Source organism: Equus quagga, chromosome 5, assembly GCF_021613505.1.
Source record: "Equus quagga isolate Etosha38 chromosome 5, UCLA_HA_Equagga_1.0, whole genome shotgun sequence".
NCBI lineage: Eukaryota > Metazoa > Chordata > Mammalia > Perissodactyla > Equidae > Equus > Equus quagga.
In genome coordinates, this window is record NC_060271.1 from 34474000 (window position 1) to 34490745 (window position 16746).

Genomic DNA, 16746 nt, shown 5'->3' on the forward strand with positions numbered 1-16746 from the left:
CGCAGAAAGGCAAGGCTCCTCAAGACCTGCGTCGTCTTCCTCGGACAGTGCAGCAGCAACCTCCAACCTCCGAGTTACGAGGTGGAAGCAGTTGTGGAAACTACACATTAGGGGGCAAGTGGGGAGACATGCACAAGGGCGGGGGGTTCAGGAAGCTCTCAGGGAGGCTGGGACAGCGGCAACAGCTGCTGGCAGTTCACACGCAGTCTCCCCACGCTCAGAGACCAAAGGCAAAGAAACGCAGGCAACGTGCTGGACTGCCGATTTTCGTTTCATTTATTTCTTCTAAGACCACCTCCTTGCAGTTTCCAGAGAGAAAATACAAAACAAGAAACAGACTTGGTTTCAAATACATAAACAGTGTGCTGGAGTTTCAGGCATTACTGATAACATTGTTACAGAAGAATGTCAGCTTACTCCAGGGCACGGCAGTATTCCTGAGGAATAGACACGAGTTCTCTTCTCCCCACAGGGATGCGCTCAGGTCTAAGTCACTGTTCCGGCTCCTGTAAAGGAAGGACACTCAGGTTACAACTGTGCAGACAGCATGTTGACAACCCTCTCTAGCTTGCTGCTGCAGGTCAGGCTCAAGGGACCAATGGGCCCAAAAGCATCCCACTGTTTGCTTTAAAATGGTCTCACCAGAGGACTGCACACATCCCGCCCAGGTTCCTCAAAGTGGCTCCCCAAACTTTGAGGGAGGAGAGTGGGAAAGGAGCTGAAGAGGGCCAAATAATCAGTACCTGGATAGGTGTATTCCTAAAAGCCATCATAGGGATGGCTTCCAGGTGAGTGGAGAGAGCATGGTCCTGGAATCAAACAGCCTACTAAGGATAGGATCTTTGGCAAGTTTCCTAACCTCAGTAAGATTCAGTTCTCTCATCTGCTGACTGAGGATAATAAAACCTCTCTCACCAATCTATTAGGAGGGAGGTCTGGAGAAAGAGTATAAAGGCACAGCGCCTAGGATGGCTCACAGGGCACAGCAGGCACTCAACAAGCAACTACCATAATACAACCACACTGAAAAGGCCCCAACGTGGGATTTTGCTCCTTTGTTCAGAGAATGGAGGATGACAACATCAAGGCACAGACTCAAGTTCAGATAAAGTTACAAGGCCATTTTGGAGCAGTACACATAAGGCTGTAAAAAACGTAACAATATTTTCCACAGTAACTCCCAGCCATTAAACATATAATATGCATATAATCACCCCCGAGCCATTATCCATGACAACTCAGTTTGGAACAACGAAAACATTTTAAATAATTAAAAGACCTGAAGCTCCTCTCCCTGTTCCTTTCTGTTCTCCCCTAAATTCAGCTGTGGTGCCAAAAAAGTCGGGGAACAGTGGAACCTGCCCGTCGGCAGCTTTGGTGCCACACGGCTGAGCCTCTTCTTGCACTGTCCCTCTGATTGCCCCACCCTGGCTCGGCGCAGAGACGGTTCAGGAGCAGGGAGGGCAGCCACAGGCCCGCCAGGCTTCCCAGCTTGCCAGCTCCCTCTGCTCCCAATTCTCCCTCCAAGCACGCAGAGGTCGGTAGGCAGCTGACAGTCAGAGCACGTTCTAAAATAGAGGCTACTGAGCTGCGGCGGGACATTGTCATTTGAGATTTGGCGACTCTTGTGGCTACAGCTTTTGACCAGAATTGGGACACTCATTTGTACCACATTTTCTGCTCTACCTGTTATTATGGTGGAACGATGACAAGTCAATCGCCCTTCTTGGTTGGCCTCAACTATAATAAACCAACACCTCTTTTTATATAGCACCTCACAGGTTAAAAACATTTTCACATTTAATCTTCCCACCAACGCTATGGGTAGAAATATTACCCTCATTTTCTAGGTAGAAGACAGAATCTCAGAAGAGAAAACCTCGAGATCACACAGGAAGCCAGCAATGGCCCAGGACTCTCGCCCAGGTCTCCCGGCTCCTGTGCCCTCTCCTCCGGCCCCTGCTGCTGCCCAGATCATTGTGATTCTAGCTCCAGGGTAACCTAGAAAGTCGATGATTCTACACATCCAGGGAATGTGAAGTTCTTCGCAGAAACTCGTGTTGCCATAAAGGTTATGCCTCGGTAAGGCTGAGGCCATTAACACATCTAACAGGATATACAATTTACTTCATTCATTCATTGTACACTTATTTGAGTGCCTACTTTGTCCCAGGCCCTGGGGATACAAGAGCAAATACCACCTCTGTCCTTGAGCACCTAGCCTCCCACGATCTTTCACTTAAACTCCCTGCTAACCAGTCCCCTGAAGTAAGGCAATGGGAAAGGCTGCTGCTCTCTTCCCTCTCGAGGCATGTGTTAGAACTTTTCATCCTGTCCGCATCATTCACAATCCATCTGGAGACAAGGACTTTGGCAGAACTACGCGGGACTTACAGTCAAAAACCTGCCCTCTTCCACGAAAGCACAATAACGGCTGAGTCCCCGCAGCCTTTAGGGTTAGTGTATGTGTGAGATGTTTCCAGGGGACTCTGAGATCTTGAACAAAAGCGCTCCTTACAGATATTTCACACAAATCTACTTTACTATAGTGATAACCTTTCAGGCAGGCCCGTCAGTTCCAATCAGCTCCCATCCAAGTACACATCTGCAAGCACACATGCATCCCAGGGTACGGGGGAGGGGAGGACTTCAGGCACCAAAGTGGTGTCAACATCACTAAAGGCCAAAGGGCAATGAGGATCTCAGTGGGGCCACAGTGACACACACAGTTTATTAATTATATGCACTCTAAAGAATTCTTCAGGGACACAGGAGAAACTCTTCTTCTTTTAAAAGGATGAGAAACAACAATTCTGTACATACTTTGACATATTTTCCATGTAGAAGGTATGGAGCCTGGAAATCATGCTGACAGTTGGAGTAGGCCATTCCCAATCCCATGCCAGAACCAAAGGCTAATGGCCACATTCTTCCTAGGGAGCAGAAAAAGGAAAATCCCAACAGGGAACCATTAAGAGAAGATAAAGCTTTTTCTCTGGTTATAACACTTGCTTAGGATTGAATAAATATTCAACATGCACCATTCTGATGACTATAACATGCTACACATTTTTGTCACTATTTAATCAATGGCCAAAAAAAGGAAGTGGGGGATCATCAGTAAGCTTATTAATTTAGCAAATATTTATTAAGTACCTTTGCTGCTAGGTTGAAGGTATTAATAAGTGGTACAGTGTGAAAACAGTAGACACAATTGAACCTTATAACTTTTCTATGTCAGTTCTAATCATTTGCTCATTTTAACTAATTTCTTAATTTTATCAGAAATAATATCTTTCAGTAAGGTGCTTGAGTTTTAGAAATATGCAAGAATTCCACCAATATTTACATGTTTTGATGACAGTAAGCCATGAGGTTTCCTTAAGCCAACACTGTGAATGATTATTTCACATCAGCACTCTGGGCTAATTATGATTGTCCAGTTATGTATTCCACGCCACCTCTTTGTGGAAAGAGGTCAAAGTGGCCCCCTTGGCTTTTAGTCAAAATCCAAACTTCAGAAGTTCTTCCACAGATGAAAGGGACATTGCCTGCCCTTTGCTTAGGAGAATTTTTGGCCAAAAAGTTTGCGTGTGTCTGGTCCACTTGTTTTTATTACCAGCAGGACTCTCATTTTCAAGTTCCTTTAGAAAAAACTGTAATTAATTAGAAATGCTTGAGCATGTAGATTTGGCCAAATGACTAAGTGGCATCAAGCACAGCTTTTAAAATGCTACCATATCTAGGATATCAGGCACCCTGACTCAACGCCGAGGAGGAATTCTGGAGATGCCCAACCCATTCTGACCTCTTTTGAGTCCACATTCTTTGTCTAGCTCACTTTACAGTGGCCTACCTAGACCCATAAATGGATGGGTTGGCAGACACGGAGATGTGCCTTCCAGAAGTGTCCCTGCACACCAGGACATTATGTTGAAAAGGGAGTAGAAGTCACACTTACTTTTAAAGAAGGTAAGCGAGAAAACAAGTCCTAATCCAAAGCCAGTACCTACAAAGAGGGAGCAAAACATGTTAGATCTCCTAAGAGTAACTGGACAAAAATAAAATGAACACTTCAAAAATGTGAACATCTATAAAACAGATCTTTTTTTCATAACTTGGTATAGAGTTGATTTTCTCATTTCTAACCTTCTTTCTTGTTGTCAGAGGCTTTACAGATGCCTTTGGCCCCTCTGCCCACAACAGGGGGTAAAAACTTTATTCCTCATTTTGTCTAGACAAGTCTTGGGGATGGGGAAACAAGACAGGACAGTTCTTGAGCAGACGCTCTCCACATGGCCCTCAAGTAGCCCCCGGCATCTTGGGCTCTCCTACCGTCTTCCATGGAGCGGCCACGGCCAGGACATCAGATGAACAATGTCAACAGGAAGCTCCCCTTGTCATTTCAACACTTTGAGTGATGGCTACTTTTTGAGGAAGATGGAAAGAAATGATCCAGAACAATTCCCAAAGGTTGTCACAAGTCAGGCACAAGCCAGAGTGTCCAGACAGAGGGTGAGCACTTCCTCAAAAGCCCCAAATGTGGAGATTAATCCTCTCCTCTCATTTTATTCACAGGACATTTTTAACCACTATCTTTCAAAATAAAAGAACAAAGGCAAGCCTAATAGTCTGGTAGAAAAAAAATTTAAATACCTAATGTTAAATCAACCTTCACAGGAATCTAAGCCTGAAAAAAAAAAGACCAAATCTTCAATTTTACCAGTACATATTTCTCAAATCTTGGTCATTCTAGTGTTACTGTCACAATTTTTGCTAAATTCACATGTCACCTGCACAATTATTTACTTAACTGTTCTCCTTAACAAGAAAATCAATGCACACATTTAATTAAAGAAACTTAGCCTCAACTTAATAATACAGGTGTAATTGTAGATTTGAGTGCTAGCTCTATTTTTTCCTAAGGTGTGTTAAAACAAATGTAAAACCATTAAAATAAAAATAATTTGTCTGTGGTACACTTCAGAAGAAAATCATCTCACATACTGTAGTGATACATGTCCCAAACTTTGAGATAAACTTATTTTTCCACATCAGACAAGTGAGTTACACATGCCAAAGAAAAGAGCCAAAAGCTGAGATGGACACATATATACACACACACACAGACTTCGTTTTTTTTTTTTTCAGATTTGACAGACAATTGTTTTCAGACCTTTCAGAGTCTTCTCATGCTCTTTACTAAGTGTCTGCTCCATGGCCCAACAGAGTCCCTCACCAATCTCTTGAACAATTAAGCACCACATAAAAGTCCCAATCCCTGGGGCTGGCCCCGGGGCCGAGTGGTTAAGTTCGCGCACTCCGCTGCAGGCGGCCCAGTGTTTCGTTGGTTCGAATCCTGGGCGCGGACATGGCACTGCTCATCAAACCACGCTGAGGCAGAGTCCCACATGCCACAACTAGAAGGATCCACAACGAAGAATATACAACTATGTACTGGGGGGCTTTGGGGAGAAAAAGGAAAAAATAAAATATTTTAAAAAAAAAAGTCCCAATTGCCTTAATGGTTTTCAAATTTGTGCTGTTGAAATTCCAAGAGCTTCTTCTCTGTCTAACCATGATTTGGGGCTACTGCAGTGTGAACATTTCAAAGTACTCCTCAGTCAACCCAACCTGACCTTTCTGCTCCAAACTTCATCACGAGCAAGCAAACTAATCAACACGTTTTTTGATCCACCTATGCAACAACCCAGCTGAGGCTGTCCTGAAGAAAAGCATTTACGCGATTTACCCAGGAGATTTCTGGTAAGTCTCCCCTCCACATATGTGACCGTGATGGATGTTTCTTTCCTATGACTGTATCTTATACAAATACAAGTTTTAGTTAAAAATCATTACTTTGCTCTGTCCAATAAATCCCGCATTAGGTACTGGTTTGGTGCCCAACTTCAAAATACAATATCTGAAAATCGCTCATGTCATCCCAATTTCCATATAATTTAATAAAATGGTGGAAAACCAATCAGTTTACAGATCACAATAGTTAACCTATTCAAGGTTGACATAATGAGAGGGAAAAGGAACTAACATTTGTTTCCCATGAATACTCAACAATCTCTTTTCTTCCCCTCCAAAAATTCTCTTTTAAACCAAACAACCTGATATGGCATTACCCCCATTTTCTAGATGCAGAAAATAACTTGCTCAAGGATACTCTGTTTAGTTGGCAGTAGAGCAATGAACTGGGCCCACGTCTGCCAGACTCCAAAGTCTGGCCACTATACTCTCTATGTCCTGACAGTGGATTCCCCTACTATTTCAACCATAAACAATCTTTACTGCCCAAAGGAAACTGGAGTGTCAAGATTTCTACTGCCAGTGAAGTAAGATGCGGCCAAAAAACAAACCATCCTCCCCGTGCAAGAGCCCAGAACACCAGGAACAAGTCTACACAAGGCCGGAAGGGCTTGAGCAGATTCATTCCCAACTAATCCTACCGCACACGTCACAGACACAAGTCTACCTGGTAGGCGGGACTCAAGAACTTGAGAGAAAGGGATACTCCTCGGCAAGAACCTGCTGTTGCTGGGTGTACAAAATGGCACAGGGTTCCATCTCAAAGCGACCTGCCTCACCCCCTTGCAGCTGGAAGATGAGTAAGACAGTAAATTGGTACTAGAAAATGAGGTAAAGCATTTGGACTGGCTTACAGATTTCAAACCAGGCAATGGGATGAGGAGGTAGGCCAGTAAAAACATAAAGGCTTAGAATCAGAGCTTTTGGTCTTCTCCATCTGGAAGGCAATTTTTTGGCAATCAAATCAAAAGCCCAAAAGGAAAATATTTCAGCATTTTTCTTGTCCCTCTAACTCCATGCCTGTCTCTGTTACTTTCCCCCCATGGAAAGAAAGCTCTCTGATGCTCAACTTTTCCTAGTAGTAGACCAAGAAAGACGCTAAGCCCACTGCCACCAGTATCACTCAACTACAAAGATGAGAAACGCTTCAACATCAATCAATATCGAGTAGAAAATTTTGAATCTCTAGACTTCATTTAAGTTCAGGTATATGCCCAACCACGCAGTTTTGCTCCTATTAAGGGCACTTACCGCCAAGAATAAGTACAGACGAAAATCACAGTTCAGACTAGCCAAAAGACTGCGTGTGCTTTATGGGCTTAGTTAAATTGGGCTGCTTCATCTTCAATTCTTAAGAGTGTTTTTTTTCTCTGTTTCTGTATTTTTAAGACACAAAAAAAGAGACTATTCTCTTCAGAAAAAATAATACAGAAAATAATTTTTAAATGTCAATGTTTCACTTAAAGTCAGCTATCTCAGTTATTTAAGAGAGAAACAATGGTGGACCTGCTGATGAGTTTCACAGGTTCAAGTTCTCACACGCTCGATTTTCTTTTAAAAGGCAACATGTTGCTTCAAAGAAAGTCCCACCTGATCAGGGGACACCAACTCTGCAGCTGTTTCCACTAAAGATTGGCACCTCTAGGCCAGGTTTAAACTTCATAACAATAAAACATGAAAGGTTCGTCTTACAATAAAAACAAACCAACATGGAAAAGAGAAGAGTTTTCTCTGCCTTTGGCCACTTTTTTTGTTGTTGCATGACAAGCTCTCTTAGAGGAAAAAAGCCGAAGGAAAAAGTACAAAGCATTTTTCACCTTTCCTGGAAGCAAATATTTAACTATGAATAAAGTTTATATAACTTTGCCTTCCCCCACTCAAGCCTGTTCTTTTGGTCCATGCTATCTGAAATGACAAATAACCTTAAAGTAAAGAAATGCCTGATTATAGGTGCACATCGTCCTCACAGCAAAGTCCAGTTATTGGGGGAAGGAGGTGAGCAAAGCAAAAAGAAAAAAAAAATACACACAACAGAGAAGCCTTATGGAATTGACATTAGGCAAGGAGCCCATGCTCTGAAACCATTTCTTTTGGAGAGGAAAAAGAATTGGCACAAATTGTTTCAAAAAGAAATTACTCCAAATCAATCTAACCCTGCACTTTAATGCACACTTAGTGCCCAAAAGGACATCATAAAACTGCCTAGTAGATAAACACACATTTTTAGGAAGGAGCAATTCCTTAACAGTTCATCTGATACTATTTTAATAACAACAGAGTACTTGCTCCCACTAACTACATACAAAATATTGCCTTATCTTATGCCCAAGTGAATTTGAAAACAAATTTAAAAGAATAACCACCAACAGCAGTACACCAGTGTACACTTTAACCCACATTTTGTGTAAGAAACAGGAAAATATATCTTGATGGTCAATACCGTGACATATGGACAATTTCTAGTTAGTCAATGCAAGCTTACTTAGGAAAATCTTTGCTCTCACCATGCCACATATCATGAAGCTTTACTTCACTGCAAACAGTTAATAAGTAAACATAATCAGCAAGAATTAACAAGCAGGCTCCATAATCTGACTGCAGGCTTGGGGTAGAAATGTACTTTGGATGTTAGCCCCTACACAGAACAGGCTGGAGCAATACACGCTCCTGCAGAGTCAACTTCGTACAAGCTGCAATCGCCAATGGCCGTTCAATGGAGGAGGAATAACTGATTGATTGGAGAGGCACAGAAAAAAATCCTCAGACATTCACTTCAAAAACATTTCTATAACAGATCATGGTGGGGGGGGGGGACACAGACCCATTTTACTTATTAGTAACATAATATGATAATTAAGATCTCACTCCAGCTTACATTTAACATTTCAAACAAAATCCCTAAATTCATAAGCCTAATGTATAGTTATCAATGCTAAATTTTGACCTGCATCTAAAAACTAATTAAAATTGTGAAGCAACTCCATTTTAACTTGTATAATAAGATATCAAGACATATGAGCAAAAACTTAACTACATATTCACCTGGCAGTTTATGAATATGAGAAGCTACAGGAATTACAAGCAAGTTTTTAAGATGCTAGAAGCCATGTGCCAAACAACTCTATTCTGAAATGTCTGAAAGAAAAGATAATAGCTCCCAAAAACGAGAGATTTCCTCTCCTGCTGAGGGGAACAGCAAGAACACTGATGTTGAAGCAAGACAGGCCTAGTTCAAAGCACTGCTCGACTCCTTACCAGCTCTGACCTCAGGGCAATGATTCATGCTGGCCTGGCCTCAACCTGCTCATCTGTAGTGTGAAAACAGTCTCACAGCACTGCTGTATTCGGAAAATGTAAGGTATCTGCATTGTGTGACACGGAACTCTATGACTGGTACTAAGTTCTGCTACCTCTCAGAAGATTCAAAAGACGTCAAAAGTGTAATGTTAATAGTTAACCCTCCTGTGAAACACAACTCCCTGGCTTGCTTACGATCACACTGTGGGCTGCGCCACAGCTGAAAATCAGAAGCTGGTTTCCCACTCTCTGCATAGTTGACTATACTTCATTGGCATCAGCAACTGTTTATAGGAATACATCAGGGTTTAATATATATTTTTTAAATAGGGGATTCCTTCAGACTCATTGCTGAACGAGAAGATTTTGCTTTTAAAATATATTTTCCTAGAGCTGTCCTGTGTTTAATAAAACTACATTTATGCTTTGAACATGGGTTAATATCAAATTGACCTGTTTATCACGGGCATGCTTTCCTTTAATCACGTTTCTATCAATGCTTTAAACTCATCAAATGCATTTGTTATGACAGAACAAACATGAATGTGCTTTTACAGAAAAGTACCATTGGGACTGAGTCTAGTTAGAACTGCACTTCCAAGAAACACTCCTGATTTATGAAAGATACTCAGGGCCCAATTTATGAAGGAAAAAAAATAGTTTTAAGTCAGCTCCAAACTGTGTTACTTAATCCTTTGAGGCAAAGACAGATTGTCCCAGGTGTCCATGTGTAAATGCCAAGTCACGTGAATTAACCAAGAAAGAGTGCCAGACCAAAAACCCAGAGATGGTAAATTCGGTCTGTGTTAATTAGTTTCTCAAAAGTCACTACTGCTGCAGTGTATATAGGAAACGGACTAAGAAGGTGACTATTTTGTAAGACCTTAACCTTCCTGTGGCTATCCGGACCAGACAGACTGGAACATCTGTAGGAATTTCTCAGGTGGACGTCAATTACCACGATTCTGAGCCGAGTAAGCAAACCAGTCAGCAGAAAGGAGGAAAGATAGGGAAGGTAAATGTGGAAGTCATTACTGGTGTGCTCTGCCTCAAGAAAAGCCAAACCCACAAAAGGGTCCTTTTAAATGAGCGCATATAGCACATGATCCAACTTTCAGAATTCGGACAGCCATAAAACTTTCCAAGGATGCACAAAAGGAGAAACACAGTTGTACACATTTTACTAAGATATAATTAGTTAATTCTCATTTGGGCATAGCATGTAGGAAAAATAATTAGTCTGAAGACTAATTATTAAAGGGAGACTGAAACAATGCAGAAGTATTAAGTTTCAATAAACACAATAGAAGACAACGCGTTACATGTATTTGGGGGAGAGGGTACTTCTGAGGTACTAACAACAATAGAGTGTCAGTATTAGGTTTCTACATGTTATCTGATCCACAGAACCACGTCAGGAGGTGGATTATGATCCTGTCTTACAGCAGAGGAAACAATTTAGAGGGGTTCAGTGACTCACCCAAGTACACATAACTAAACAAACTAGAATTCGAACCCAGGCTGTCTGACCGCAGAGTCACGGCTCTTTCCTACACACGTGGATAAACCTCAGGGAGAGGTGAGCAGAGCAAGAGAGCCACCAGTCTACTGTGACATATGACAACAAAGTGTTTTTCTGGATTGTAGCACTCTGCATGGGTAATTTATGTTACTCTTCAGTTCCTCAAGAAAACAACAGAAACCACAGATGGCAGGAGTGGTAACAAAAAACTGAAGTTACTTAGAATCCATGAGAAACAGTCAACAAATCACGTGGGGGGCAGACTCCTTCCCTCTGAGCACTGGCTAGAGCTGCGATGATTTCAAATGAATCTCAACTTGACAGTGTGTTTTCCAGCGAGCGCCTTCCCTCCTGACGCCTCCAATACCTCTGGCCCCTCCTCACCAGCATCAGGAACTGGATCCGCACCCTCGGAAAGTAAACCTCAGAATCAGGGATTCATCATCCTTGTGTCCACAGCATTAGAGCTATTACGTTGTCGCCTCTTCCTGATTCAAATGAAAATGTCAATGGAGAAACAAGTACCCACAATTCCTTTTCCTTACACATTCACTTGATCTACATTTCCTAGCATTTATTAAGCAGAAGGCACTGGGGATAAATTTCCTTACTCTTGGAGCACACCACTCAAGTACAGTGTTTATTCTTTGAAAAGTGGGAAGCGTCACACAGTGCTTATACTTTGGTTATAAGGTTATGGGGACTTGGGGGTAAGACAGGTTAAACGTGACTGAGAATACTGGTGAGGTTACACTAGGTGGGTGTCTCAGTCCTGGGGCAAATTACGTAACTTCTCTAGGTGTCAGTTTCTTCACATGGCAAATCGGAATACGAATAGTGCCTATCCTTGACTGGGGGACAGTGAGGATGAAACAGCATAATACGTGTAAAAAGCTTGGAAGAACAGTGTATCGCACACAGTAACTGTAATTGTCTTCTTCTCCCACAAAAAGCATTTCAGAACAAATCGGAAGTTCGAATACTTACTGGGCACTGAAGGGCAAGAGTACTGGGTTCGACAAGGGTCAGAAATAAGGCAGTCTCTTCCTGGGGAGCTTGTGACCAAGAAGGGATAACAAGTCAAGTATGCAGAAAACTGAACAAAAGCAGACCCTGCAGGCCGTGAGAGGGGCGATTTTCCCCCAGTCAGAGGAGGAGGATGGGAACACACGCCACTGGGAAGATTTTTTTTGAATCTTCAAGTCACAGCCAGAGTTTGGGGGATGGATGCGCACTGTACCCAGGGGGCAGAGAAGCAGGGCTTGTGCTGGGAAACGGGGGGCCGCCAGCTGAAGCAGTGTGTCCTGGGCCGGAGGGCTACAGCTAGAAAGGGATCCAAGCCATTCTGAAGGCACCAGAAACTGAGCCAGGAGTCTACACAGCACTTAATTCAGTAGGCAGGGGCTTCCCTCGAGAGTTTTTTAAAAAGGTCTAACATGACTGAGGCTATGCTTTAGCAAGACTCATCTGACTAAGGTGTGTAGGGTTACTTGGAAAGGAAGAGAAGTTTTGCTGGCAGAAGTTACAAGACTTAACAACTGATTAAGTGTGTGTGTACAGGGTTTGGGGGCTGCAGAGGGGAAGGCTGTCACAGAAAACACTAAGAACTTCTACCTGGATAACTATAAACACATTGGTGCTATTTTTAATAGGCATCAAATAAATTCTTAATACCAAATTCCCTTAATAAATCTAAAATATACCTTGATTTATAAAAATGCAACAGCTACAATGTTTTCAGGAACACCACACAATGTTAAATAAAGTGAAGATCATTCACTAAGCATTATGCTTCAGGATTAAATTATCTCATTTAATCCTTACAAACTTCTTTTATTTGCCCTATTTTATAGACCAAGAAACCAAGATACAGAAAGGTTAAGTGACTTGCCTTGGGTCACACATCTGGAATGTGAACCCAGGCAGTCTGACTCCAGAAGCCTGGTCCTTGGTCACCATGCCACACTGCTGCCAGTGTGGCCTCCTCACAGATACATGAAGTTATGATAATCATTAATTTTGACTTGCCAAAGGAAACTAAATCCCTTCCAAAATTCATCCTGGCCAACACTGTGTGTGGGCATTTCCTTAATTATACAAACTGAGTGCCTACTGTGTGCCAGGCACTGTGCCAGGGCCTGGAAGTGAGTTGCTGCTGCGCTCAGTAAGTTCAGAGCCTGGAGTTGGGGCCAATTGATGATTACAAATTCAAAGTACGAGGTACAAGGACAGGAACTGGGTGAGCGAGAAGCACTGAGGAGGGCACCCATCCTGGAGGGTTAGAGAAGAGAGGGGGAGAGAAGGCGGCGAGAGAAATGGACTACCAGGAGCTCCTCAGTTGCTAAATTATCAAGTGTGAGGTGGGAGATAAAGCAAGACAGTCTTATGCCATACTAAGGATCTCGGCCTCTGTAATAAGCAGTGGGGAAGCAATCAAGGGAATTAATCAACATATCAGATGTGTGCTTTACAACAGCCCACTCTGGCAGCTGTGAGGCTAGATGTGAAGAAGGCTCCATGAAAGATGGAGAGCCCAGTTAGGAGAAGCCCTCGCCCAGGAGGAGAGAGAGGCCCAGACTTCAGATTCTCTCTTCTCTGCCCATCTGACTGAAAAATGGCACCTTACATACTTTGGCCTCTCCTCAGCAGCCCTCCCTACCTTTCCTGTATTCCATGTTGGCAGGAAGGAAAGAACTGAGGCCAAAGGCAAGCAGTGCAGGTTAAAGCCTGACTTTGATCAGGGATTAGGGGCTTCTGAGGAGTAGGAGTGACCACACTTAATGACGGTTCTTAGATAAGGGATCCTTAGGTAAAGATATAGTCATGGACAAGTAAATAAGGAGAGAAAATAGGGTGGAATATTTTTAAAATATATCAATGGTTTTGTATTTAAGGAATTGCTGGTGCAAACGGTGAACAGCCTAAATCAGCCTTCGCAAAGGCGTTGGGAGGACTCACCTGAATTTCGGGGCCTTCTGTGAGCAAGCAACTTGTTCTCTGCTCTTCAAATATGGCTCTAACAAGGTGCCCAAGACTATAAAGCTAGGGAACAGCACCCAGCTGACGTGATCATACAGTAGTAGTCAACAGTCTTTCCTAAAGGCACGACTATTCTACGGAGCCCCACAAGCCTCTCCAAATCACTGGACCCGCACACACTAAGAAACAAGAATTTAGTTTTCATAAACCGAGTGAAGAAAAACAGTCTTTTAAAATAGAAGTTATGAGCTGAAATAAAATGAATTTCAAGCTGCAGCTGGAACAAGGAGAAAACTAAGTTGTGATTTCTCAACAGTACCAGCCAGTCTTTTCTGGGAATACATAAGATTAGGAGCATTTATTCTAACGTCAAGACCATATACGATTAGAGCAGTAATACACTGTATTTTTTATTCTAATCAGAGTGGGACATCTACGAGCTCAAAAGTTCAGGGTTTGTCACACACAGCCCTACGAGGAAACGGTAAACAAAAATTCCCACACCTAATGGATTTCCACTTAGTCACCTGAAACGATGCCAAGAAACTGGCAGCTTTCTTAGGACCCCTTTCCTAGTAAGAAGTGAATTACGTTGCTCAAATCATTTGCTTCAGTTAATCATTTAAAATCGATCAAACAGGTATTTTGAGTGGTTGGTAGGTGCAGGTTCCAGCAAACAATCAGAAACATTTGTTCTAACTCGTAAACATTTGTCAAAGTCAAGTCTACAAATCCATCAGTGATCATGTCAGAGGGTTCCAATCATGACCAATTATCCTAAGCATTCTAATGCAGGTTTAGGCTGGATAAAGAAAACTGCAGTAAAAGCACTGGGTTTCAATTCCTCCCATATACACTGCTAACGATTAATCCAACAGTTTCAAAATTCTCCCTGAAGAGGCCTCACTGGAGCAACTTGGAGAGTCCGCATGCTTTGAACCAAGCACCTCGGCCACACTGGGATCGGCCCGCCCGCTCGCCTGCCCGCCCTCTCTCCCAGACAGGCCCGCACCATCTTTCTAGTCAGCTCCTCATCATCCATTAACGTTAACCCAAATTCTTCTCATATTTTTTCGAGTTTGAACTCAAGTCTATCCTTTCTCATTCCTGTCATGCTGTCTAAAGAGCATTTCACATTCACTTTCTCCACTTCTTTTAAAAATGACAAATGGTTAACTGTTAACAGTTACCATCCAGATTCCAACGGACTTTCACTTGATAAATAACACAGTTCTTTTGTCTTTTTTTTTTACAACCATGAATTTGATTAAAAAAATAAAAGACCTGAAAGTTACAGGCTATGCTTTCTTTAAAGTCATTCTAATTATTCTGTTTGTTCCTCTTCCTTCATTCCCCGTCTCCTCTGCTGTTGCTGAAAGAGCATGCGCACAGATGAATGAACACATGACCCTGTGTTGTGCGCGTATTAGTCTGAAAGGGCTGTGTGGCTGCGGAGTCCTAGAGAATAGAAGTTGGGGCAGATTACCTTTGTCCAGGGCAGGATTTCTCAACCTCAACGACTGACAAACATTTGGGCTGGACAATCGTTTGGTGCTCCTGTGCATCACAGGACGTTTGGCAGCATCCCTGTCCCGTACCCACTAGATGTCAGTAGCACCCCCTCACCCCCATCCCGCAGCATGGCAACCATACATGTCTCCAGGCATTGCCAAATGTCTCTGGGGAGTGGCAGGTGGGGGGGTAAATCACCCCCAGTTGAGAACCACTGGTTGAGGGGTTTACGATTTATAAAATGCTTTCGCATCCACAGATTATTATCTTACCCTGGGCCTCATCAAAACCATGTAGGGATTAGTGTCCCAAGTTTACAGACAAGGAAACTGAGGCTCAGAGAGGCCAATAACCGTCCCAAGCTCACTCGGCTCTAGGCCCGCTCTTCTCTTCACCGTCCCACGCTGCTGCTCCAGCTGAAGAAGGTTAACAGCGCAGGCCCTCAGCTCCCTGACCCTTACAGCAAGACGCTGCGCTAAGGCGGTTTTCCCAATTCCCTTCCTTCTTCCCTTTCTTTCTTTCGAAGCAGAAAGCCTTTCTTGCAGGGAAATCTGTGGAAGCCCAGTACCTTCAATAGATGAAAACTAAGCTTCTATTTCAGGAGTCCAAGTAGCATCTAGGCCCTACCTCCTGAACCCCAACTTGTCTCAGAGGGGCCCCAAAAACTCTAGGGCACTACAGAACACATTTTGAAAAGTGGTGATAAATGAACTCCCCTGGTGGTTATAACACAAAACTTATACAATTCTAAATGGCCATCTCTTAGTGAGGGATGTCTCTAGCTGAAATAGGAACCAGCCACATTCAGTAGAGATAGTGTCTTAAACCAAGCTCCAAACTAAGTTACAGGTCAGTTGTAGAGGAATGGAGCGGGGGCGGGGTGTGCCAAGTGTGTGGGACCCCAATGGGTGGGTAGCTCCAGGAGGAGAGGAGTTATAAGCTGGGATCAGAAGACTAGGAAAGCAGCAGCCCCAGGGACAAATCTGTCCAATATACAGAACAGAAGAAACAGGCTCCAAGCAAATCACCCCATATGAACGGATCCTAGGAAACACATCTCAACCTCCCCAGGCATCAATTTTCTAATCTGTGAAATGAGAAGGTTGAAATAAATTAGTGGTTATCAGCCCTTTCTTTTTTTTCCCAAAAGCAATGAAACTATTTTTCCAAATAAAATCTTACACAGAAAATAGATAAATAAAACAGATCAAAGTGGAGCTGCTCTGTTAGGGCAGGGGGAGGGGAGACGGCCGGAGGCCTGACCAGAAATCTACTTGCTCAGCCTCCCCCAGTTTTCCCCTCCGTACCTACCCCAACCCAGTGGCTACCCTAGGGTACTCTGGAAGACATTTAAAAACCACTGGACCAAACGAATCCCCAAGGTTCCTTCCAGCTCTAATCTAGCCTTCTGTAAGACGACAAATTCATGGAGGTTACTCAACTGGAGTCATCCAAGGAAAGCAACAGTGGGACACCATCACGAGCAAATCCCATCAACCTGTCAACCAGTGAGAAACTTCAATAATAGATACCAATGTAATTTCCAAGTTGGAGAAAAGCTTAGAGGTTTTCACTTTAAACTACTAACCTGCTTAATGACAAAACTAGACTTAACATAT

At 43.0% G+C, this 16746-nt stretch overlaps 1 protein-coding gene across 1 annotated transcript in view; it reads right to left on the reverse strand.

The window, feature by feature from the left end:
• Positions 1 to 253: 253 nt before the first annotated feature.
• MICOS10 (mitochondrial contact site and cristae organizing system subunit 10) overlaps positions 254 to 16746 on the reverse strand; it is a 30780-nt gene continuing 14287 nt past the window's right edge. Inside the window, exons 2-4 of the mRNA XM_046660903.1 lie at positions 3962 to 4009; positions 2824 to 2933; positions 254 to 506 (exon numbers count right to left, since the gene is read on the reverse strand). Of these exons, the coding sequence (XP_046516859.1) occupies positions 492 to 506; positions 2824 to 2933; positions 3962 to 4009 (173 nt within the window). The 3' untranslated portion in view covers positions 254 to 491. The remainder of the gene's footprint in view (positions 507 to 2823; positions 2934 to 3961; positions 4010 to 16746) is intronic.